The sequence below is a fragment of the Ambystoma mexicanum genome, chromosome 9 (genome assembly GCF_040938575.1).
Source record: "Ambystoma mexicanum isolate Mex_15411 chromosome 9, UKY_AmexF1_1, whole genome shotgun sequence".
In the NCBI taxonomy this organism is placed as follows: Eukaryota; Metazoa; Chordata; class Amphibia; order Caudata; family Ambystomatidae; genus Ambystoma; species Ambystoma mexicanum.
In genome coordinates this window covers 1,419,571,510-1,419,596,032 of record NC_090931.1, presented here as the reverse complement: position 1 = coordinate 1,419,596,032, position 24,523 = coordinate 1,419,571,510, and the positions used below count along the sequence as shown (strand labels likewise).

General features: G+C 44.3%; 1 protein-coding gene across 4 annotated transcripts in view; it reads left to right on the top strand.

The window, feature by feature from the left end:
• Positions 1–24,321, top strand: part of TNS1 (tensin 1) — a 2,137,091-nt gene extending 2,112,770 nt beyond the window's left edge. For all 4 annotated transcript variants that reach the window (XM_069616815.1, XM_069616816.1, XM_069616817.1 and 1 more), the window contains 2 exons: positions 1,092–1,121; positions 15,112–24,321. In XM_069616815.1, the coding sequence (XP_069472916.1) occupies positions 1,092–1,121; positions 15,112–15,253 (172 nt within the window). In that variant the 3' untranslated portion in view covers positions 15,254–24,321. The remainder of the gene's footprint in view (positions 1–1,091; positions 1,122–15,111) is intronic.
• The last annotated feature ends 202 nt before the right edge of the window (positions 24,322–24,523 follow it).

The window sequence follows — 24,523 nt, the reverse complement described above, 5'->3', positions numbered from 1 at the left end:
AATATTGTTACTTGTTCTCATCTGTTAATTCCTTAATTGAACAACATCATTAATCAGTGGTTCATGCTATAATGTTTAGTTGGGGTACGGTTACTCTTTCAGATCCAGCCCCCTATTAATTTCTCAGGCCTAAATGAATTGACTGACCCCTCCCTGCTGCTTATCGTCATGGCAACATGTCCTCCAAAGTCTCTTTGGCCTGTGTCACAGGAAGTATTGTAGAAGCTGGAACAGCACGCGCCTCTCTGTTGCACTCTTTCACACCATTTAACGACCTACCATGATGAAATGCTGTCCCAGCACCCACACCATGGTTGGGAGCCTCCAGGCACTAAAGCATGCAAGGGGGCACATATTTTGCACTGCCCTCCAGCCCCCCTGAAATGTGCAGAGAATAAGGTCTCATTTCTAAAATGATTTCATTTGCATTCGTTTTTGAGAATCTGACCCTATGTTTTTCATACTAGAACAATGTTTGCCCCGGATCCCATTTCACTTGCACTGCTGCCCATTTGCTGTAATACTGCACGTACTCTTAAAAACTCAAACATTTTGTCGGCCACTGACTGTATGGGCGTGGTCACAAGTCTGGCCCCTCCCTTGCTCCTCGTTCTACCCTATATACAGCACTCTGTGGCTTCCCAGCAAGTGCTGCACTTTTGACAAAACTATGCTTGCAAACATAGGCAGCACTTGGAACCAGGCAGGAGTTTGAGTTTTGGTCAAACTCTATCTGGTCGAATAGTTTCTTTCTCAAATATCGTTTATCAGTTTATTTATTTATTTTTTTAACCACGAAGGGTAGTTTGTGGGTGTTGCGTCAGGCAATATAGGTTGGGTGCAGGGGAGGACAGAGGAAGGAGTGTGACGCTGGGGCTCTCCCTCCTTCTCTGGGAGAAAATGTGGTAAACAAAAATCTCCCTCAAAAATTGACATCAATTAAAACGCATAGAACTATAGGCACCCCTTTACCATCTGTCCGAGAGCAGGAGGATTTAGTTGTGCCCACAGTTTTTGCATCCCTTTGCTGGCTTAATTTCACATATGGAAGCACTCAAGTGATGGCTGCTCTCTTCTTGTTTCTCCTCCAGATGGACTAAATCGGACAGAGGTCCCGCAAAGTAAGTGCATTGAGCGCAATTGATCTTCTTGTGTGAATTAACAGCGCGTGTAATTGTACTTCATGGCCAGTACAGGTGACGGTACTTGCGGGCCTTCTGCTGTCCTTAGAGGAACTGGTATTATGCAAATATTCTGAAAGAGATTGTTTGATTCACTTCTTTTGTGGTCATTTGGAAGCCACCAGCTATTTTCAACCATGAACTGCAGTGGTGGCCCATTAAATGATCAATATTTCTACATGTGGTACTGCTGCGATAAGAGAATGTTAGGAGAGGGTCTCTTTTTTTCACATAGCACTTAATTAAGCAATAAGCCTCGAGCTGCGGGGACATTTGCGAGTCAGGTAATGCCCCGGGGCCCATAGTCCATAGTAACAAAGGCCCCGGGGCATTACCTGACTTGGTAATGGCCCTGTGGAGAAGGGCTTAGTGCTATTAGTACCCCAGACTACAAGACCGGGGTACTAGTAGCAATCTTTTTCTGTTCCAAAACTCTGCAGTGTTTTGGAACAGAAAAAGAAATAAAAATGTTTTTCAAAATGTCCGCCGGGGAAGGGAAAATAGTGTCTGTTTTCCCTTTCTATGGCAGCCATCGGGCACCGGACGCGCTGGGGACAGATATGTTCCCAGCACATTTGCTCTCAAAAACTGAAGAAAAAGAAGGGAAGTGGGGTTGGGTGGGTGGGGAGGGGATTGTTTGGGGCGATGGGGCGGGCATGTGGAAAACACTTACCTGAATCCCCGGCGGGGGAGGATGGCAGCCTACAGCCCTGCAGAGGCTCGGAACAGGGATTACCCTATTCTGAGCCTCCTCATTGGCTGAGGGCAGAGACCCCCCCCCCCGCCGGGGAAGTGAAAGAAGCAAAAGCTTCGAGGGATTCTGTGTGGGGTATGGACCGGTCAAGGGCCAATCAGATTGTTTGTAACATTGTGATTGACCCTCGCTGGCTACTAATACTGAAAATCATCCTGTTTCTAGAGACTCACAGTTTTGGCCTATGGAAGACGGGCCTTGTGGCCTGCTCTTCTATTATATCGATGACATGGTGCAGCATTTACCTGTTTTCTTTCTTTCCCTGGGGTTCTGTGTGATTTTGTTGAATATGATACTCCACACACAAAGAAAAACAGTTTTTTTTGGCTGATTTGGTGCAGAGTTTAATATTCTCCAACTACCACATTTCAAGCTCCGGAACCACCCACCCAAACCTCTTAAATCCCCCCATTAATCCTGCATCCTCTCCTCCATAACTGTCCCTAACCCCCCCACTAACACAAACACAAATACACACACCACTTCTCCCCAGTCCTCTCCCCAAACAATCAAATACTCCAACCACCACCCCACAACATACAGACAGACACACAGTCACATACCTCTTCCCGTGCTCATGTCGGCCGCGCCTGTTAGCCCCTGCGCTTGTGTGCGACATAGGTGCAACAGTTGTATTTACAAAGATCGCTCAGTGCAGTCACAGAGAGCTCTTTTTAAATTGGTCTTTGAAAATATAATTTCTTTTCAAAACAACATTTTCACTTAGTACCTTTCTCTGCGTGGGTCTTAATTCTGATGTGATCATAAATAGAACGGAACAATATATAAATGTGTTCACTCTCCTGGACCAATCAATGGAATTACTTCTCATCCACCGAAATAAACACATTTCTTGGATGTTGATTATAATATTCGGAAATAAGAACGTATTGTTGATTCAATAGTTAGGTAAGATGGGGACCAATTTCCTTGTTCTATCAGAAGAAATTCTTTATCCAAATGTAGGCTTTGTGGACTCCCCAGATGATCCAACCCCCACACCCAGTAATAAAGTATCCAGGTTGAGAGTATGTGCAAAGTGTTTGCTACGGTGAATAGATTACTAGGTTTTACACAGAGAGTTTCTGTGGTAGCCAGGTTCCTGATGGGAATACCACGCTGGACGTGAGTACTTTATTTCAAGTTCCACTGATTACTCACTTTGGGCACATTACATAGACAGACCCACACAGAGAGGACTGGACCAGCCACACCCCAGCCAGCTCTCCATCCATCTGCCATTCCCGGAAGTCCCGCCCAGTGCTCCACTAACGTTCCGCACTGACATTGCAGTCTTGCATTTCACGCATGCGTCCAAACATTCTGACTGGCTGATCACTACATTTTACTTCAAAACATGAATTTGCTGAGAACAAATATGTCAGAATAACGTTCGCTTGCTCTTTCTCTTGCTCTTTCTTTCTGTGAATGCAGCTCGAGCGGTCCCTGCCGTGCCCTGGTGACACCTCTCAAATCGCTTCACACCAGCCACAACACACACGCCCTCCTCCCTCCATGCTGGCAATCAGGCACATTGGAATAACAATGAGCATCTTCAGAGCTCGCTCAAAGGGCCCAGCTAAACATGTGTTAGGGCCCATGGGGGACCATTTCAATATGAATGGTCCCCCACTTGCTTACATGGGGGGGCGGGGGCGGACAAAGTGTGTAATACCCTTGGGTTCCTTAAACATGAATGTTCTTTAGTCTCAAGGGGCGGGCAGCCAGAGTGGAGCTGAAACACTAAACTGCCACTAAAAATGTTTGTAATTGCTCTGTCAGAAAAGTGCTAGCGCAGATGAAACCAGTGTAAAAGAGGTGATAACACTGCGGGATGCTATCAACGGCAGTCTGTATAAGCGCACACGTAAAGTCTTCAGTTAAGGTGACAGCAGCCAGCAAAGGGCAGCCTGTAGCATGCAGACAAAGCAAAGTGCACATTCAAACCATGAAAGTAAGAACTATGTTGCTGTTTAGTAGCCAGAATAAGACCAGCTACGTGCCCCCAACCCCACATCGTACCTCGAGGCTCTTGAACACATACACAGACCAGAAACACAACACTGTGGGAGTGTTCGGCACACTAGGCACTGATATGTTCTAATGGTTATATGTGATTTCATCGCTCGGAAAAAACATCGAGGGGAACTCAATATTTATTTGAACCCACTGAACACCCTTCCAAACATATTTTAGGACTGGTACAATTATACAAACAAACTCCAGTCCTAGAATATTCGGGGAAAGTGTTGGATAGCGGGTTAAAAAAAAATATTGAGTGCCTCTCAATGTTTTATTCAGCAAAGGAAATCACTGGGTGCCGTTCTAATTTCCTCTGGATTTGTCCAGCAAGATATGCAGAACCCTTATTTTCACAATATGGATTGACTTGATCAGAGGCAACATCACAGTAAATGACATTAAAAGCAATGGTATCAGTCTTCAGTATTCCAGGACACCATTGGTAAAGACTTTAAAATATGTTTTCATGAGTAAGTCAAGAGAATAATGTGCTATGCAAAATATAAATATTCACTATTATTATTATGCAACAACTCAGTAGTTTAGTAGACATGAGGGTTTTTCTTCATAGGAAAAATTGCAAACTACGGAGGTCATTACAAGCATGCCGGTCTAGGAATAAGGTGCCGGTAACAAGGTGTGCCTGTACCTCTTCTGCACCTGCATACCACGAGTCTGCTGGAAGGGTGCAGAACTACCGGCAGGCATCACCTGCCCCTAGTTCAGGCCCCTACCGGTAGTGTATTCACTGGCACCTTAACAGCAGTGCCGGTGATTCAGGGGTTGCCATCCCATGAAGTTCAATGGGATGTCATGGAATGGGAACTTACTGCCATTGCTGGTGCCCGTAATATCCCTGTAAAACCTGGATGAGAAAGGAAAAGGGCTTCTTTGCATAGCATCAGAGATCATTTTGGGAACATAAACAAAGAACACAAATCTTTACACTTGACAAATATGTCTCTGATGAAAGGATTGTATCCTTGAATCACTAAGTCATTAATGCATGCTGGGCTTGGTGCTACCATATATATTTATTCGTACAGCCTCAAGATTTAGAGATTAGGGTAACATTGTTGTGGCTCTCTGTTTCCAAAATTGTGAGAAGGGGCCTTTATAGGCCAGGATTTTATAACCGATGGGGCTGAGAGGGAACGTCTGTCTCAGACTAAAAACATCTATGTACAGGCACTGAACTTTCTATGAACAGGCACTGAACTTCTTGGGGAATTATATGCAGAGCATACTTAAATTAGGTCATTCTTATGGTGCCAAAATACTTTATGACCTTATCCAAAGCAGCTGTGAAACATTGTTGGTGCTATTTGTCCCCTTTTCCGTTCTCATAGGGGTTTTTCAAATGGGTTATTTGGAGTGCACTAGATGGCATATCTTAAAAGGATAACCTATCCAAAAGTATGTTTTGTAGTTTTCTAGGTTTTGATAATGTGCTTTGCTTAATAAGCCTCTCGACAGCTAAAAACAACAAAGCAGCTATCATCACAACTACATCAGGAATTTATAACACCAGAATTATTGAAGCTAGCTCCAACACTAGGCAACTCTTCAAAATATTCAAGGAACTTGAATCCCAAGCACCTCCCATTGACAGCTTCCCCAATGACAAGGCCTGGTGCTCATTCGTCCAATCTGCACTCACAAACGAAACACACACTCTCAGAGACAAAACCATCCACAAACAAACCACGCTCTCCACTAAGGTTATGTCCCCTCACCACCAAGTCAGCCCTACCACAACCACTTCACCCCCTTCTATTTCTCTGACATCTCACCTGATGCTGCCCAAACCATCATCCAGTGTCGCAAACCCTCCAATTGCAAAGGAGTTATCTGCCCTTCGCACATATTCAAGATGAACTCTGACTCCCTTGCACTCATTATAGCTAAATTCATCCATGCCTACTTCGCCTCATGCTCGGTCCCGATAGCCATCAAAGAAGCTTGGGTTACACCCCTCCTTAAGAAACCCTCCGTGGACCCCACCCTTCCTAGCAACTACCACCCATCACTAATGTACCTTGCCTCCTTAAAATCCTTGATCGTACTGCCTACATCCAAACCCACCTGGAGACCCAAAACCTTCTTGGTTCACGCCAATCTGGCGTTAGACCCAGGCACAGCACCGAAGCTGCCCTACTGGACCTCAAGATCCATCTTGACAGTATTCACAATGTCAGAAAACTCGCCATCCTTCTCTTACTTGACCTCTCTGCAGCCCTTGATCTTGTTGACCACAATATCCTCTGCCAGCACCTCACCTCTAAATTCAACCTTTCCGGAGAAGCTGCTAGCAGGGTCAACTCCTTTCTCAGTGAATGCACCTCTAGGATTGTTACTGGCTCTGAAGCAGCTGACCCCACACCTGTCTCCTATGGGGTACTGCAAAGCTTGTACCTGTCACCCACACTCTACGAGATGTATACTAAGTCCCTCTTCAACCACTTTGACAACCTCAAAATTCCTTATACCAACTTCACTGATGTGAACACCAAAGTCCCACTCAAACTCACTGGTAACCACACCACTGACTCAGACAACGTTAATAGTCTATAGCATCATTCAAGCGTGGATGGCAGACCACCACCTGTGCCTGAATGATGACAAAACAGAACTCCTAAGTGTAGGTTCCCCGCATCGACTCAAACCTTGGACCCAGCCTTTCTATCTTTTAGCATTGATGAAAACATTACATAGTGTCTCCAGCCATGTGAAACCCTGGGCGTATACCTGGATTCTGAGCTATCCATGCATAAACACAAGGCCCTCGCCTCGTCAGCAGTATACACCACCACGTTCAGTAACCTCAGTAGAAAGTTTCTGACTTTGGACAACTGCCTCACACAAGCCAGAGCTATCATTGGAAGCAAACTGGTTTACTGTAACACCATTCTCTCTGGTACCTCTACCAAAAACATATCCAAGCTTCAACTTATCCAAAATAACACTCTTTGGGCTGCCTGCGGTATGAAGCGTACAGACCATATCTTGCAAGGTAGACTGGAGGCCCACTGGCTGCTTATCAAAGCCCCCAATGACTTAAAAATCCTATTACTCACCGATGTGTGCACAACACTGCACCCATATACTTAAACCAATGCATCTCCAAAAGTGTCAAACCAGCCTGCTTGTGCATCTCCGCAACCATGGCCTTACAACGCCGAGATGCATCAGAAAAAGAGCGGGGGGAGCTAGCTACATGGCCATAGCCCCCACACACTGGAATGCTCTTGCTCCCGGCATCCAAAACGAGCCGCCCTACCTGGACTTTAGAAAAAAAAAAATGCAAACTGTGCTGTTCAACAAATATATATAAGACTTTTCCTCCCTGTCATCTCATGACTGAACTGTATCGCCTGCTACTAAGTATGTACTTCGCTGTGATACCTCTGGATCTGGGGACTATCAACAAATGAAATAAATAAATAAATGTAAATTTAACATTCTTATTGGGAGTAAAATATATACTGAAGGTGATCTTTGGAAATTAATACTGCATACGTTTCAAAAAGAGTCAGTTCACAAAGTTAGTACATTAAATAGTTTCTTTTGAAGTTAGAGCTCACAAGTGCATCTCTTAAAATACCCTTCCTTCTAGGAAAGGTTAATACTCAGATTAAAACCAATGATGTGTGTCTTCTGTGAGACCCAGGGCAATGTTCAACTTTGCATAATGGCTACTGATGGGTTGATAATACTACTGATCCCAAAGAATTGTTACAGAGTACACAAATACCAATAATTAACAAAACATAGTAATGTACAAATGCTGTTGTATCCCTTGCAATGTCCAACACAATCTGATTGCCCACCCTCCCCCCACCAACACATTTCATGCAGGACTCAAGTAATGATTATATGCTATGATTTGATCTGGTCTGCTGTGATATTATCTGGCAATTATAACGCGCCTGTAGAACTGTTCCTAGGCACAACAAGCCAAGGAGGGGGAAACAATGGAAGGACAGAATAATGATCTTACTATGATTTGTGTCATTCAGATCACGCAAGTACGGGTAAGAGGGAAGGGGAGAAGTGCCAAGGGGAGGGGAAGGAGGAAGTGCAGTTAACTCACAAGTGCAGCCAGCGGGTGATTCGTAAGTACAGAGAGAAGGGACTGTAGGCTTGCAGATACAGACCCTTAGGTGCTGTGGAACCCGGAGGCAGTGCAAGGGCAACTATACATTCAGGAGCCCGAGCACGAGTTTAGAAGGTGACCAGTGTGTGGAGCAGTCATGTGCATCAGATGGGGAGACGAAGAGAGAAAGCGGAAGCAAAAAGGAAGGTCTTGAGTTGTTTCTGGAACCATAGGTGGTTCTGCTCAAGTTTGAGAGAGGCAAAGAGGCTGTTCCAGAGGGAGGCCCCAGCCGAAGAGATAGATCTGCCCCCAACTCTCTGCTTTGAGAAGCATCTGACCCTCAGAGAGTTGGAGGTGGATGAGCGGAGAGCTTGAGAAGGAAGATGTTTTGGAAGAGAACGTTGGAGGTAGAGCAGTCGCAGGCCCCGGAAAGCCTTGTGGAGGATGCAGAGGGGGTTGAACTTGATCCTTGCAGCCACGGGGACCCAGTCAAGAGACTTCCGAGCTGGGGAAATATGATCCCTGGGCTTGAGGCCAAGGCCAAGTCTTGCAGTCCTGTTCTGGATAAGTTGTAAAGGATGAAGAGTAGAGGCATAGTCCAGCCTAGAGAGGACCAGAGCTCTGGAGACAGTGAGCTTCTGTGGGAAAGTGAGAAAAGCAGGAATACCTCTGAGGAGGTGCACTTGATAGTTTGACTTCTTAGAGACATCAGAGATGTGAGGAGAGAAGGAGAGGGTGGAGTCAAAGATGGCACCAAGGTTCTTAACCTCACAGGAAGGAGCAGGAAGAGGGCCCGCAGTGGGCAGCCAGAGCGAGAGAGGGAAGGAGGGAGCCGGTGTCCCAATGAGGTGGATCTCAGTCTTACTGGCATTAAGGCAGAGATCATTGGTGTCACACCATTCCTGAATAGCGGTAAGACAGTCTGGTATGAGAGAAGAAGCAGAGGTGGCTGAGGGGAGCCTGAAAGAGAGCAGAGTCTGATCCACATAACATTGAACATTGGAGCAGAAAGTAGCGATGCGGTGGGCAACAGGTGGCAGGTAGTGGTTGAAGAGCCTGGGAGAGAGGTGAGACCCCTGGATGATATGTTTCTGAATAACAAGCTGGTCCCCATATTGTGGGATATATATACCTATATATATACCTAATATACCTTTGTTGCGAATGCTCTCATTCTAGTTTAAAACATCAACAAAAAAGCAATCCATTAGCACCCCCCCTTAAGATATCTCTGGCTGCATCACTGTCAGTCATTGCTGGAGTGGCTCAAGAAAACGGTCACCTTGTAACACTAATCTTTCCCATTGGTAGAGAGATAGAGACACACAGAGTGACACAGAGGGACAGAGTTAGAGATGGAGAGAGAGATGGAGCTAGACAGAGTGGGAGAGGGACAGAGAGGGAGAGAGACAGAGAGAGGGAGACACACAGAGTGAGAGCGGGAGGGAGAGACAAAGAGAGAAAACGAACACACAGAGAGTGGAAGAAAAGGGGAGCGAGTGAAAGACAAAAAGCACAGACAGAGAGTAAGTGAGACAGATAGAGACAGAGTGAGAGAGATAGTGAGAAAGGAAGAGAGACAGGGAGGGGGAGGGGTGGAGAAAGAGAGAAAGAGAGACAAAGACAGAAAAAGACCAACCAAAGAGTGTGAGTGAGACAGATAGAGAGAGAGAAGGACAGGTTTGCATTTGATAGGATGGGTACAACCAGTTTAATTACAACGACTTGATCTTAAATATTCACGCCTTTTACCAAATGTGCATTATTTACCATTTACACATCAATTAGAGTGTATGCACAATGCGGAAAACAAATGTCTCCTCCTTCCCTGCGATGACCTAACACATGTATCCCGTTCACTGTAATAGTTAAGATGGCTTCTGTTCCCTATATACGAAGGGTCTGTTCTGCAGTACCTTCTTGTGAAGGAGAGATGTGTGCTCCTAAAGGCTAAACGTGGAGGATATGAGTTGTCTTAAAGAACTGGTTCTATTTTTTGATGTTTGTTTTTTAATACAATCTCTACTTTTTAGAGGATCATTCTTTGGAAATCATAAAATATGTTTAATAGGAATCAGGTAATAATGTCCCCATAGCTAATGTCCCCATACATAATGTCGTCGGGAAAAGCCATTGGCGACATTATATATGGTGACATTATGTATGTTCAATGTAATAATGTCTCTGCAAAAAACTGCGAAATATTTGTTAGGAGACATGTTTGCAGGGACATTATTACATGGAACCGTTTAACCTGTACTATTCATTTCTAATTTTCAAATGCATGTGTATCCATGCTGGGTGGTTGAATGCTAAATAAAAATATCAGAGCTACAGGTGATATGTCACAAACTTCAAAGAGTTTAGCAAAAGAGAGTTGGATTTAGAACTAGCATGCAACAGGAACCACTATCTGTAGATCGGGTAACAAGCGACAATGATCAATGCTAGGATTATGTATCTAGCAACCCTGGAAGGGAGAAATTGCTAGAAAGAAATATAATTGATTGGGTTAGGGATCTTTACTTACGCTTTTCCATCCACATGCCGGGGAGAGCTGGTGTTGTTATGCTGCCCCCAAAGTGCATGGCTCCCCTGAAAAAGACAGCCTGCAACGCTCCCATTTCTTGACCACCCATAACAAACATGAGCCAAAAATCACAGTGGTAGTTATATACTCTTCCGACCCAATGACTTATGTAAGATCACACATCTGTGTAGCGGAGGTAGCATTGAAATAAAGGGGGGTATGATAGTGTGACCTGCTCACTTTGATACTGATATCTCTAGATTTTTTTAATGTTATTCTGAAAAGAAATCATGTCAATTTCCACTCCACTCCAAAGCATTAATTCAATTGGGCCCTCACATACCACAAATCTGTAAGTCTAAGCGGACGTTTTTTGTGAAACATACATGTTGAGAGGGTCACTTGCCAATTTATGCTTTGGGATCATGGTTTAATGTTGAATAAGTATGAGAATCGTAAACCTTCTCAAAGCATGTAGATGTTATCATAGGATGCGGGTTTTGCAGCGTGCAGATCGCCCAAACAGAACTTAAACTGTGAATGTCCACTTGAAATTTTTTTTTATAAATCCTAGTCTAAGAATTCATCATATTCAATAATCCTTGAAAAGGTTGCATTGTTGACGTTTTTGGTTAAAAAAGCTCACACTTGCAGTACATTTTTTCTTAAATCAGTACCATCATCTAGAAGAAACTGCATAGGAGTGGTCGAGATTGAAGTGTGTAACGTTTAATATACACTGTCAATGTTATGGTTTGTTTAAACATGTATGGAATATCCCTTCTCTTTGAAAAACTGTGAGAAAATAGCCCATTTGAACCAAAAAGTCCCATTACCACCCAGTAACCATCCCTGGAAATCAACCTCCTTTTCAGAGCACATAGCAATGTATTGTGGGTATGCAAATATTCTAAACAGCATGCATTTTTCATAGGAAAATGGTATTAGTCTTAAAGGGAAAATATATTTTATATATAGCTTTATTAACCCTGGAAGGACAACTCTCAACTTTGCAGACAGTGACGAGTTTCACCCTCATTATGGATCATCATAAACTTCAAACCGACCTCTATAATCAGAGGAGGCCCAACACACCTCATCCTAGACTGATCCAACATAAAATTGCAATTCCTAGCCTATCAAGAGCCCTTATCAATGCAAGGTCCCTCATAGCTCACAGCACTGAAATTGCCGACATACTTGCCCTAGACAACTTAGACTTACTCGCAATCACTGAGACCTGGCTCCATGATGCTGCAGGTCCTGCACTCATGACTGCCGTACCTGATAATTACAACATTCTAAGAATTGATCGCCCCAACTCTCGAGGAGGTGGCCTAGCCATCATCGCCAAAACTAAGCTTGATGCAAGACTCACCCCTCACCCGGAAATAACATCATGTGAACTCCTCTCAGCCAAAATACCTATCTCTAACAATAGCACATTAACTGTTCTCTTGGTATATAGACCACCAGGCCCACTAGGTAACTTCGAAGAAGATTTATCTAGCCTCCTTACTAACATCAAAGACACTACCCAGCTCTTACTACTAGGTGACTTCAACTTGGGCTTCAATGATAATGAGGACAAACAAGCCCACTCCATCCAATCCATTATAGTCGACCATGGCCTGACTCAGAACATTCTTGCCCCCACGCACATAAAAGGACGGACCCTAGATTGGATAGCTAATCGAAACTGTAACACCACTATCTCTAAAATCCTGCCACAAACATGGACGGATCACCACCTCATCAGTTTCTCATTAACCATAGAACTGCCTAAACCAATTAACCAAGATATAGTACCTGCCATGCCAACCAGAAGTAAAAAAGACATTACTTCAGAAAAATTGCTCCCTCTCCTCCTACCAGCCCTTGCTGCCAGCGATACTAACCAGGACCCTAACACACTAGTTGACACTTTCAACAACGCCATGTCCAATGCGCTGGACACAATAGCCCCCTTCAAACTTCGTAAAAGCAAACGTGAATCCCACCTCAACTCATGGTTCACCCCTCACCTCAAAGAACTTCGAATCCAAAAGCGCAAACTCCAAGCTATCTGGAGGCATACACCCTCAGCTGAGAATAAAACCATCCTCAACAACTTTGCCAACAAATATAAGAAGGAAATAATCCAAACCAAAAAAGACACATTCAATGAAAGAATTAGTAAGGCTAATTCTAATTCTAAAGAACTTTTCTCCATCCTCCGGGAAATGGAAAACCCTATTGCTCCCGTAGACAACGTCCCCAAAGATAAACAATGGTGCACTAGCATCCAAAATGCCTTAGCTAACAAAATTGCAACCTTGCAAACCAAAATCGCAAATAAGAAAGCATCCTTGAGCCCTACTAAGGCCCACACTATCCACTCGACTAATTCACACCAAACAGCCACCCAATACAATTGCCAACCTTTCAGTTTTACAAACATATCCATCCTAGAAACCGAAAAGGTGATCCTATCACTAAAGCCCTCCAACTGCCAAGGTGACAACTGCCCTGCACAAGTCATTAAGGACGCAGCACGAGATTTAGCACCCTTCATTTCGAAACTCATTAATGCTTCATTTAAATCTAGTATTGTACCATCTAACCTCAAAGAATCTTGGGTTCTACCCCTCCTTAAAAAACAGACACTCGATCCAGCCATCCCCACCAACTATAGGCCAATCACCACTGTCCCATTCCTCCTCAAAATCATTGATAGAGTAGCCTACCTCCAGATCCAAAACTATCTGGAGACAAACCAATTACTAGGTACTCGCCAATCTGGTTTCAGACCGTTACATGGCACTGAAACAGCCCTTATCGATCTCAAAACACAAATCGACGAGCTGAAGGATAAAGGTAAAACAGCTATGCTCCTCCTCCTTGATCTATCAGCGGCCTTTGACCTAGTGGACCACGCAGTGTTATGCAACCACCTAGCGTCTGCCGCCCATTTCTCAAGTGAAGCTATAGCCTGGGTACAATCCTTCCTTGCCAACCGTACGATGAGAGTGTTCTCCCCTTTAGCCTCAGCGGACCCAATACATATCACCTGTGGCGTCCCACAAGGTTCATGTGTCTCACCTACCATGTACAACGTCTTCACTAAGCCACTCTTTGACAAATTGGACAGACTAGGGGTAACCTATACCAACTATGCGGATGATACGCAAATCCTCCTACCCCTATCTGGCAACTTTGTCGAAGACACAGCGCTAGTAAATAAGATCTACCTCATCATTCAGGCATGGATGGCCTCCCACGGCCTCTGCCTGAATGACGACAAAACTGAGATACTGATCCTGGGTTCCGACTCTAACCTTAGAAAACTTAGCCCAAACTACCGTGCCTTTAACATTGATGGCAACATAATCAAAGTGGCAACAGAGGTAAAAACACTAGGTTTCTACCTCGACTCCACGCTATCTCTCAAGAAACAAGTTAACTCCCTAGCGTCCTCCACAGCCTACACTTGTAAATTAATCAGGGCCTGCAGACCCTACCTCTCGAAATCTAATTGCATCACCCTAGCCAATGCCTTAGTAATGTCAAAATTGGACTATTGCAACGCCCTCTATGCAGGAGCTAGCAAAACTGCCATAAACAAAATGCAAATACTACAGAACAATGCTCTTAGAGCAGCTCTCGACATACCCCATAGAGCCCACATCTCTAACATTAGAAAAGGCCAGCATTGGCTAAAAATCAGAGATAGAGTTCTTCTTAAGACACTATCCCTCACCCACAAAGGCCTGAATAACAATGCGCCCCCTTATATCTCGGCCAGACTGACAAGAAAATCCTCCACTCAACACACTAGAGCCGCTAACCAATTTCTGCTCCAATCACCCAGATTCAGACTATCCAAAGCAGGTGGGGCAAGCTTCCCGGTTAGAGCTGCGCACGCCTGGAATGCACTGCCCACCGCACTGAGAGCCAACCTACCCTACACCACATTTAGATATAAAGTGAAAAGTTGGCTCTGGACCAACGACGACTTACAACAGCGTTAGGCCAGGACCTATCCAAACTTCTACCAAACTAGGAACCTGTACTTCATTTAACCGGCACCAAATGCACCTTGTATATCTGCCCTGTAATTTCTTCATGTACTGTACTCCCTGTATGTATTCCATGTATGTAACCTAAGCTCAAGTATTCTTATGACTGCTGCGCCCGGCTACCCCTGGGTTTTGTGCGCATTATCAAATAAACAATACAATACAATACAATACATCAGTGTGCTATATAACAACATCCTTGTGATGGAGCATTGGGGCATGTTCAACAAACCCCATCAATGTTACCATTTACTGGAGTAAAAGACAAGCTTTCAAACTAATTTGTGAACCCACTGTGCATTGCTCAGAGGATGTGACATGGATAACTTCCAGGGATATCTATAGCGGAATCACGTGTTTGTATTTTGAGTTGGCCTAGATGAACTCACTGTTCTGATACAGCAAAATGCGAATATCTAAGGAAATCTGAGCTCTTCTCACAAATTTGTTTCTCTTTTTCTCTTCCACAGACTCTTTGGTTTTGTGGCTAGAAAGCAAGGGAGCACGACGGACAACGTTTGCCACCTCTTTGCCGAGTTGGACCCAGATCAGCCAGCTGATGCCATCGTCAACTTTGTGTCCCGGGTCATGGGCGGTGGCCAGAAGAGATGAGCCCCCAAGATTTCCCTTGCCGTGATTTATTTTTTGTTTTTTCAAAAGAAGGACTTTGTGAGGATAAGAGAAGGCTAGAGAGGAAGTGCATGAAGTGGTGGAAGGAAGTGAATTGGGGAAATTCTGAATGGTGGGGAAAACATATTCATCTGCAGATAAAAGAGGAAATGACGTCAGCCAATTTCCTGTTGAAGGCAACAAGAGTCAAAGCAAAGTGGAGGCATTGGATCTTGAAATCTGATTGGCTTTTGGATCATGGATAATGAAAGGCAAATCCGGCAGCATCAAAAATGTATAGAGCAAATTTTGGGTAACACTAACACTTACGTCCATTTCAAAGATATATTAATTAATATGAATAGCAAATTATTATCACTTTAAAACACTCACACACATTAGAGGCCACAATATATAAACCAATATATATGATATTACATACCATTAAAAAAAATGGTTTCAACTTCAGGTGCCCAATTTTGTTAGCTGCTGCACGCTCGTCTTAGTCCCTGAATCTGTGTTGCACTGTTTTAGACCACCACACACTTTTCTAAGCACTTATGAACCGCAGACTTTATTTTAAATTGCACAGTGCCATACTGACATGGTAAATTCTGCACATGGTGTCAACTATGAACTGCCAATCGCTGGGATCACAGGGCACAACTTTTAATCAACACCTCAGCTTAATCAAGATTATTTGCAGCATTCCAGAAACCAAGCTTTTCAAATGTCTCCCATTGTTCCTGTGGTCACGACGACGTCACTCCACCCCCTGTCTTGAAGGCTTTCACATGTGGGTTAGGTGCAGAGTTCACACTGGAAACTTCAGGCGAGTTGTGCCTTGAAGCTGAGCCATTCGGGAGAGTCCCGTTAGGCATGGTCCTTGTAACTCACAGTCATTATATAATGAGCTGATTCTCCATGCAAAGTGCACTGGTGACGAAATGAATTCTGGGACATGTTTTGGGACTTAACAAAATGGTGATTTAGTAGAGCTCAGAAGACATTCTGAGTATTTTGCCCTGTATTGGGGCTAACTCTGTGGGATTTACTGTGCATCCCTAATATTTCGGCCAAAATCACATTGCCGTATGATAGTGGTATTTCCTCCATCGTTCAGCAGCATCTGACCCTGGTTCATGTCTTTTCCGTTGAAAACGAAACTCCATGCGCCTGGTCTCAAAATGGACCACGGCCATTATGACCTCTAACCCATTTTGTATTTGGACCGAGGTGCACAGTCAAACCCCATTACATTCCGGTAATTCTAGATTTCCTTTCATCGACAAGTAGGCAGCCGGTGTCGACCAACAGAGGGAACAGCCGTCCGTTGATCAGGTTCCTCTCACATATTTATTAACGGGTCAACGTCTCCACTGTCCTCCGAATTTAGCGAGTGGCAGTTCCATATTTTCAGTGATGCCATATATTTGGGAGGGAGAATTTATTAACACCACAGTTTTAGTAAATTACCAAAGGCGAGTTCAAGATGTCTTTGGATATTGTCTTGCATCAATCACCGGTGGCCAAAATAAACAACCCCAATTTTTATATTGTAGAATTAGGAAAGTTCCCTTCAATCTTAGCCAAAGCTTTACTGTTTCTTTAACACTAGGCACGTGATCCAAGAGCACGCTGATTTCATCACCCAATCTGGTTGGGCATTCGTCAGGCCGGTGGAAGCCGGGTTTTGGAATGTCGAGCTGATACGCTAGCCTGTCCGACACTTTGCTTTTGCTTAAGGAGGCAGCATTTGTATGACCTTTAACTGAAATGTCAATCTTATACTCCTCCACCTTGCAATGGTTTAAGGGCAGTAGGGAAAAGAGACTTACAATACCACAATTCAACTTTCGACCGGACATTCCTCTCTGAAGACAAGCTCGGATCATAAAACCACACCCAAATGGGCGGAGCATATAGAAAGGAAGATCGGGCTTCAAATTGTATTCTGTTTTTTTACTTTATAAGAGAGAGAGATGTTTAAGCCACATGAATGGGACATGGTAGCAGGTGTGCCCCAAAACAATACATTGCAGTCAATTTTGGCCAACAGAAAAAGACACTGAAAGCTGTTATCATCCGTCAATTGGGATTGCAAGCTGGCACCAGTCTTCCAGTTGGACAGAGCAACATGGGCAATGGCTGACGGCATGTCGACTTTGGATGAGCTTGAACGTCTCTGGCCCCTGGCCCTACGGCGCCCGATCTTCCGCCATCTTGAAATCTATCCATTCTGATTTCAGGCTACCTGTTTGAATTTTTTTTTTTTGAAGAACCATTTAAAAAAAAAAAAACAGCTTTTGCAAACCGTTCATGGCCTTGTGGCTTTACATGTGCCAGCCGAAGAGTGGCAAATTTGCTATGCAGCCAATCGTAGTACGTGCCAAGCCAGGAGGAGCTGGATTACGTTGCCCGAGAGGAGAGCAAAATGGCGGCTGCCTGGGACTCCACCATAACGAATTTCATGCTTTCCATCAAGGAGCTTTATGCCGGAGAGAAGACCCTGAAACTAGCGGGGCCATTGGCACCCCCAAAGCGGAAGCATTTCAGTTAAAGGTCTCAAAACATACTGCCTCTAACACAACAAAAAGAGAGAGAGTTGCAGCTTCCTCCACCTTGGACACACCCCGGACACCCCTTTCACCCTTACGGAAGCATTCTCCTGTTATACATAATATATATATGAACTAAACTGACAAGATACTGTAAGCTAATCAAATTTACGAGAAAAAAAGGTAAAATCTACAAACAGAACCCAAATATTTATTTTTTGCCCTATTGCTTTGTGTGCATCCAATAATATGCAGACCTTGTATAGACTTGTCTACTGTGTGTATATCTACAAATGAAAAGAAATCTTTATTTTGACTATATAATAGCCAAGGGCAACACAAACTGTTTTTTTTTTTTTTTAAGACAGCCTTTACTTTCACTGTTATGCGTAATGTGAGGTTGTCGGAATATGACTTCCGTTCCTCTTACTGTATTCCATTTTCTCTTTTACCCTCCCACCCCGACCCCACCCGAGCCCCCAACTTTCAATCTGTATTGAATGCAGAAAAGCAGTAAAATGAGCGAGTGAGTGAGAGTTTGGGAAGTGTGAGTAACACAAGGCTATTTGTGCCTACAAAGGAGTATTATTTTAATTTGTATTATTTGTAACGCTGTGTTGGTTTCTGCAAAGTTGAGTTGGTGGCGGAGTCTCAGCTTGTTTGGCAAACTGTCGGCAGTTGTGTTTTTCCGGCAAACACCGGCTTAGAGCACAGCTGTTGTGTCGAGTTGCCTGAAAGTTGGCGTTTCAAGAGCACACTTCATTCAAGACAACACTGTGCTGTCACAATGAGACAACGCATTGTCCGCTCAAGATGTTAGGAGAAAACTTGCATAGGAATTGTGTTTAGTTAACTTCATTTTTAATTTTGTATATATTATGCAAAAAAGTATTCACACGCTCATCACGTTTCGCCAACCCTAAACCAGGGATCTGCACACTTTGGTTCTCCCGGGTGTTCTGGACTACACCTCCCATTGGTCCTAGCCAGCATTGTCAATGGCGGGGGATCATGGGTGTTGAAGTCAAAAACATCCAGAGTGTTGTCGGTTGCACACCCCCACCTTACACCAAACACTGTAAAATGAAGCTTTTAGGAATATTTCCTCTAGCACGTTCTGTGCCTTTGTGAACTATCTGAACCTATTTTGCAAAGAACTCTCCATAGGAATGGGACAGTGGATTGGCCCAGCAGCTATCCTCTTTGCGCACCCTGATATTTCAGGTTTCTGTAGTAGAAGATAATATGAAGGATAACTGCAAACATCAGTTTTTGAGAACTGTGGGATGTTGTCTCTTAGAACAAACCTATGGGTCCAACATAGAAGACGCTAGAACGTTCTGGTGCGTTAAGGGCTAAATCATCGAAGCGCCTAGTGGTTGTGCCTCAGGTGGTCAATAATCAAGTGATCGTTCTCCACCATCGTTCTATGATGGGCGCTTCGTATTAAGCGCCAGCCCTAAGCGCTACATCAACTATCATTGCACTAAGTGGAGGCGCTTCTGCAACACCAAGGATGGCTGGAGGCCGGAGCAAAGGCCTTTCGAAGGAATTCCTAGAGTTTATCGCCAGCGCCTGAGGCTTGCGTTGTTGAAAGAAAAATGCATCTATTCTGTTCATCAGGCAGACGTCCACAAACTCTGGGCTCTGAGCACATGTGTATGTATCTATATTTGAGACGTGTGACCCTAGTTCTTTCAATAACTCTTTTCCAAACGCGCAGGTCACTGGAATGACGTCATGCCAAGGACTTGTCCTAATTCCTACGCATGATGCGTTTACTGCAAATTATAGGGTCGTAGCCAATAGGAAGCTTTAATAGCATGCACCTCACGGGATCTGAAGATGCGTAACATGTGCTGGGTGTTATGATGCATTCTAGACGCAGCCTTGGGTTCAGTGGTTTAACATGTCACGAGAACCCCTCGTTAGCAATATTGTACCATTATTCAAAGTTATTTTAAATCTAGTCTCCCTGAACACAGTACTAATTGGACACCCCAACCTCGTCAGTATATGCAATGCTCCAAATTGGCAAAAGCACCATTTTGTACATGATGAAGATTTTCCCCGGGGCTCTTATTTCTGTGCAGCGGAGTAGATATCCATTTGTAAGACCTGTCGTAGTTCTTTCACCCACAACTGTTGTGTGCTCTGCTGTTTCCTGGTGTGATATGCCCTTATTTAAAGCTAAGTAAGTAAATGGGGGGATCACTAATGAGAAAATGTTGTGATGATCTCTTTCTTATTTGAATATGCATAAAACACTTCAAAGCCGACATCCATACCTTCATTCCTCCCAGTGGACAGCTCAGAAGCTGCAGTGCTGAGCAATGAGGTGACCTGCCCAGGGTCGCTCTGTTGCCAATTGGGATTTTAACACAGTGTTCCCAATGTATATTAAATGCTGCTCCACACTCCCTCTATAATCTTAAGAGATTATCCAGAGGAGTATGCAACCTGCGGCTCTCCAGATTTTTTGGACTACAACCTCAATGATCCCTCACCATTCACTATGCTGGCTAAGGTGTATGGGTGTTGTAGTCCCAAAGATCTGGAGAGACCAAGGTTGCAGACAAGAAGGCTTCTTCGCCCCTTTTGCCGTTGCTGAACTGTGGTAGCTGCTCACTATGGAGAAAGAAGGTCCATTTCCAACTCTTGCCAACTGGATCACGCCCCCGCTGTTCAACGGATTCAGAGGATCCGCACTCCCTCTATAATTTTAAGAGATTATCTAGAGGAGTATGCAACCTGCGGCTCTCCAGAATTTTTGGACTACAACCTCAATGATCCCTCACCATTCACTATGCTGGCTAAGGTGTATGGGTGTTGTAGTCCCAAAGATCTGGAGAGACCAAGGTTGCAGACAAGAAGGCTTCTTCGCCCCTTTTGCCGTCGCTGAACTGGGGTAGCTGCTCACTATGGAGAAAGAAGGTCCATTTCCAACTCTTGGCAACTAGATCACGCCCCCCGCTGTTCAAAGGATTCAGAGGATCCTGATAAGGCATCCAGAGCACACTGTATCGAAGCATCACACGTGTCAAGCTTTGCTTCCGTTCTCTGTATGTCGCCATTGACATCTGTTCTGTTTCCCGGGCATGTCACTATTTGCTCTGCTGCAACCTTGACTGAACGGTTTGCTTGTTGCGGACAAGATCCATTGCTCCGTTGACCGATTCACCAGATATCGGGAAGCATGTACATTTGCCAATGTCCTCCACGATCATCCTGGTAGGACCTCCTCCACCCTCTTCTCTGTTTTAAGCACTTGAGGTGCTGACATGCAAAAAGAGCACCCAGGGGACACCTTGCTTTCTGTGTTGTCACAGGTACTTTTCATTGTTCTTTAGAGAGGCAGGAACTTATTTTTGGTATTTTTTCAATTGCAATTGTGCCAATCTTTCCTTACTCTGCAGTAGTGGTGGTGACTAATGCACGACCAGCAGAAATCCTTTTGATGGCAAATATGCAATCATTCTTAATATGTTACTGTTACGCTTTGCAAGCGAAGCAAGCTAGAACATTGTTCCAAACAAGGTGTTAACTGCCAATATATTTGACTCGAAAGGATAGCTCAGGGGCAAGGTGCTCGCCTTGGTAGCAAAACGAAACAGAGCAACACAGGTTCAATCCCGCGTCCGCGCTTGGATATTACGCATGTTACAAATAACCTATCATATCATATCATGGTGTGATGAGCCCACCTCTTATTGGCTGTAGCTTTACACGTGCATGCCCATTGCAACAGGCTATCATTACAAATTCTTGGGGGACTAGGTTGTGCTGATTGCCAGCCTGGCACTGTCATAGCAGTGAATAGCTTTGGAAAATGTCTGTGTTGTCCTCATTTGTATATTATTGTAGAGGATTCCTTCTGGCTGAGCTGCCCAGGGAAATCTGCCATGCAAACCATCGGGTAACGGCCTGCATACTTGCCAAAGAATTAGTGCAACGTGCCTTCTCTTCTTGCCCCTTTCTTGTTGAAGCTTCTTATGCCTGTATGGGTCACTGTCCTGTTTGTAGTTCATGGCTATTGACCCGCTGGTAAAATACAGCGCTTGAGGCTACCTTTGCCTATACGGGAGCCCTGCTTGGAACGTACAGCAGTGTATCTTCAATGGTTTAATGTTACATGCTGTTAAAGGCTGTTTGAGCTGCACTTTTGGAGATTGGATTCCAACTTGGTGCCAGCGGAGATGGTGGCGCGGCGGGTATGGAGAAGATGAACCAAACCGTTTTGTTTATCTGAATCCCATCACATCTTGGAGCAGTAATATTCTTGGTCAGTTTCAAAGGCCCAATGACTTTAATCAAGCATCTCACTTGGGAACCATCGTTACTAGCCAGTCAATTCCCTGCATATCCCACTTTCCAGATTTTGAGACCGCCTAGTGACCAGGTCTGGGGTCAAAAGGACCTGCAAAAGTACACAGGTGTGCAGGACGAATGGCTGCATAGAGTTCTAGTCTTGCGAAACCCTTGAAAAATGTACCTGAGAGTGCCCTTCTCAGCTCAAAGGCTAACCCCATTGGGCCCCGCGATTGCATCCAAGATCCTGAAATGGTGGTGCTTATCTGGTGGCAACTGAGGGCGTCTAGGAAGTCTTCTGTGAGCATGATGTCAGGCTCACTCATTGTTTGACCCTCCAGATGTTTTGAACTTCAACACCCAGGATCCCTAGCCAGTGTAGCCAGTGGTGTAAGATCATGGCAGTTGTAGTCCAAAACATCTGGCGGGCAAATAATGAGAAACCATGAGATGGAGTTCCTTGCATCCCAGAAAGGCATTTCCAACATCTATGTTAAACTATTCATGGGCTTGGTAGTTCATGCTCAGAACCATCCATATTGAGAGGGGACCTTAGAAATGGTCATGTGTCGGTAAGGAATGAAGGAAAAATAAGGACTTCCAAAAGGGGAGGGCAAACCATGTCTCTGGGAATGTAAGCATGTCCAGTCTCTGGAGGTTTGTAGCCCAAAACAAGTGTTTTCTATAAGTGACAATCTCTAATCACCGGAGAACATCTCAAGAAGCCGCAACAAAAGGGGACACCAATAAGAGGAAATGACAACCACCAATCTGCTGCAGTCTGACACTCAGTGACACACACCCAAGGACACACGACATGCAATATTAGTATGCATGAATAGTGCGGCCTGTCACAACCCAATACACAGAGTACAAAACTCGAGTTGAACCGTTGATATTCTGCTTTGTCCTCCCTGCAGAAAGGCTAAAGGCAATGCAGAATTCCTACACTCAGATGATCCATTGCCTGCGGCCTGGGTAGTGTAAATAAAGGCCTGGTTGTTTCTTTTTATAGCACTTAATTCTGGGGGGTACGTCTGTGTCCAAGTGAGCCACATGTTTCACAGAGAAGAGAATTGACCGACAAGGAGACCTCTTTAAGGCGCCGAAAACTGTTTTTGAAAATGTCAGTCTTTCATTGATTGGGGAGATCCAGATTGTGTAAAATGCTCTTCACATATATGAAATGTACGGCTGTTCTTAAATATTGTTTGACCCCTTGGAAACAGCGCCATTTCTCAAGCCTGCCCTTTGTGGTGGAATGTGTCCATTGTTTAATGATGCTCTGCCACAGATGCATGGAAACAGCATCTACTGCCGTGTGCTGCAACCTTCGGCTATCTGGCGGACTTGGACTACAACTCCCGTGATCCCTCACCATTCACCCTGTGGTGCAGGGCTGATGGGATTTGTAGTGTAAAACATCTGGAGAGCCAAAGGTTGCAGGCCGCAGATTCAGTGGGGATGTGCACGTAATGACAGTGAGATGTGTATGGCATGAGAAGAATTCCCCTCCTACATGTTCTGTGGGCTGGGCTCCTTCAAGGCCCTCGCGTGTACCAGGGGTCTTCCATTACATTCTCTCTTCAGTTAGACGTCTAAGGCATGGCAGATGTGGCAGGGGAGTGGGCAGCACCTTCACTTTGCAGGTCACTTGGAGCAGTCTGAAACCTCCAGAAAAGCATTGACAGCAGAGCAGCTTTTGCACCTGGGTTCTCAAAATGCATTTAAAGTTATATTTATATATATATTTTTGTATTTCTAAATTGAGTTTGTGTCAAGCTTTTTTTTTAATTTCTCTTTCAAACGTTACAACTGCAAATCAGTGTTAACAAACATTTTGGGGGAAAAAAAAGTCTATGCTTTCTGCATCACACGTTTTCTGGCATCAATAAAAAATACTAAATGAAGCGATAACATTTGAAAATAAAGAAAAAATAGATGAGAATTCATTTTTCTGTTTATAAAGATGGAGAAATCCTTTATATTTTGTATCTTTGTGTCCATACTTGCATCACTTGTATAAAGATGTTTTGTGTTACTCAGCGTAATTGTGCAGAAGATCACGGTTGCCTGCCTCCCTTCACCCTGTCTGCTCCTTATTTGTACATATGTCTGTAATTCTTGCATTGTATTGTTTGGAAATATAAGTGATAAAAATCAATTATATAAAAAATATGCTGTTGCTTGGAATGCCAAGTTCAAGTTGTTGTCTGGCTGTTGGAATTGGTCCCCAAAATGTTGAAATGCCATCTCTGGTTTGCGGTGTGGTGAGGAGACACATGCCGGGGGAGATCCCCATGCGGTTGTTGTATGTTAGCAATGCTGGCAAGTAGGCTCACCATTTACTGCAACAGCAGAGTGAACCTCATTGAAGAGGATTCAAAGCACTATGGCCCTCATTCCG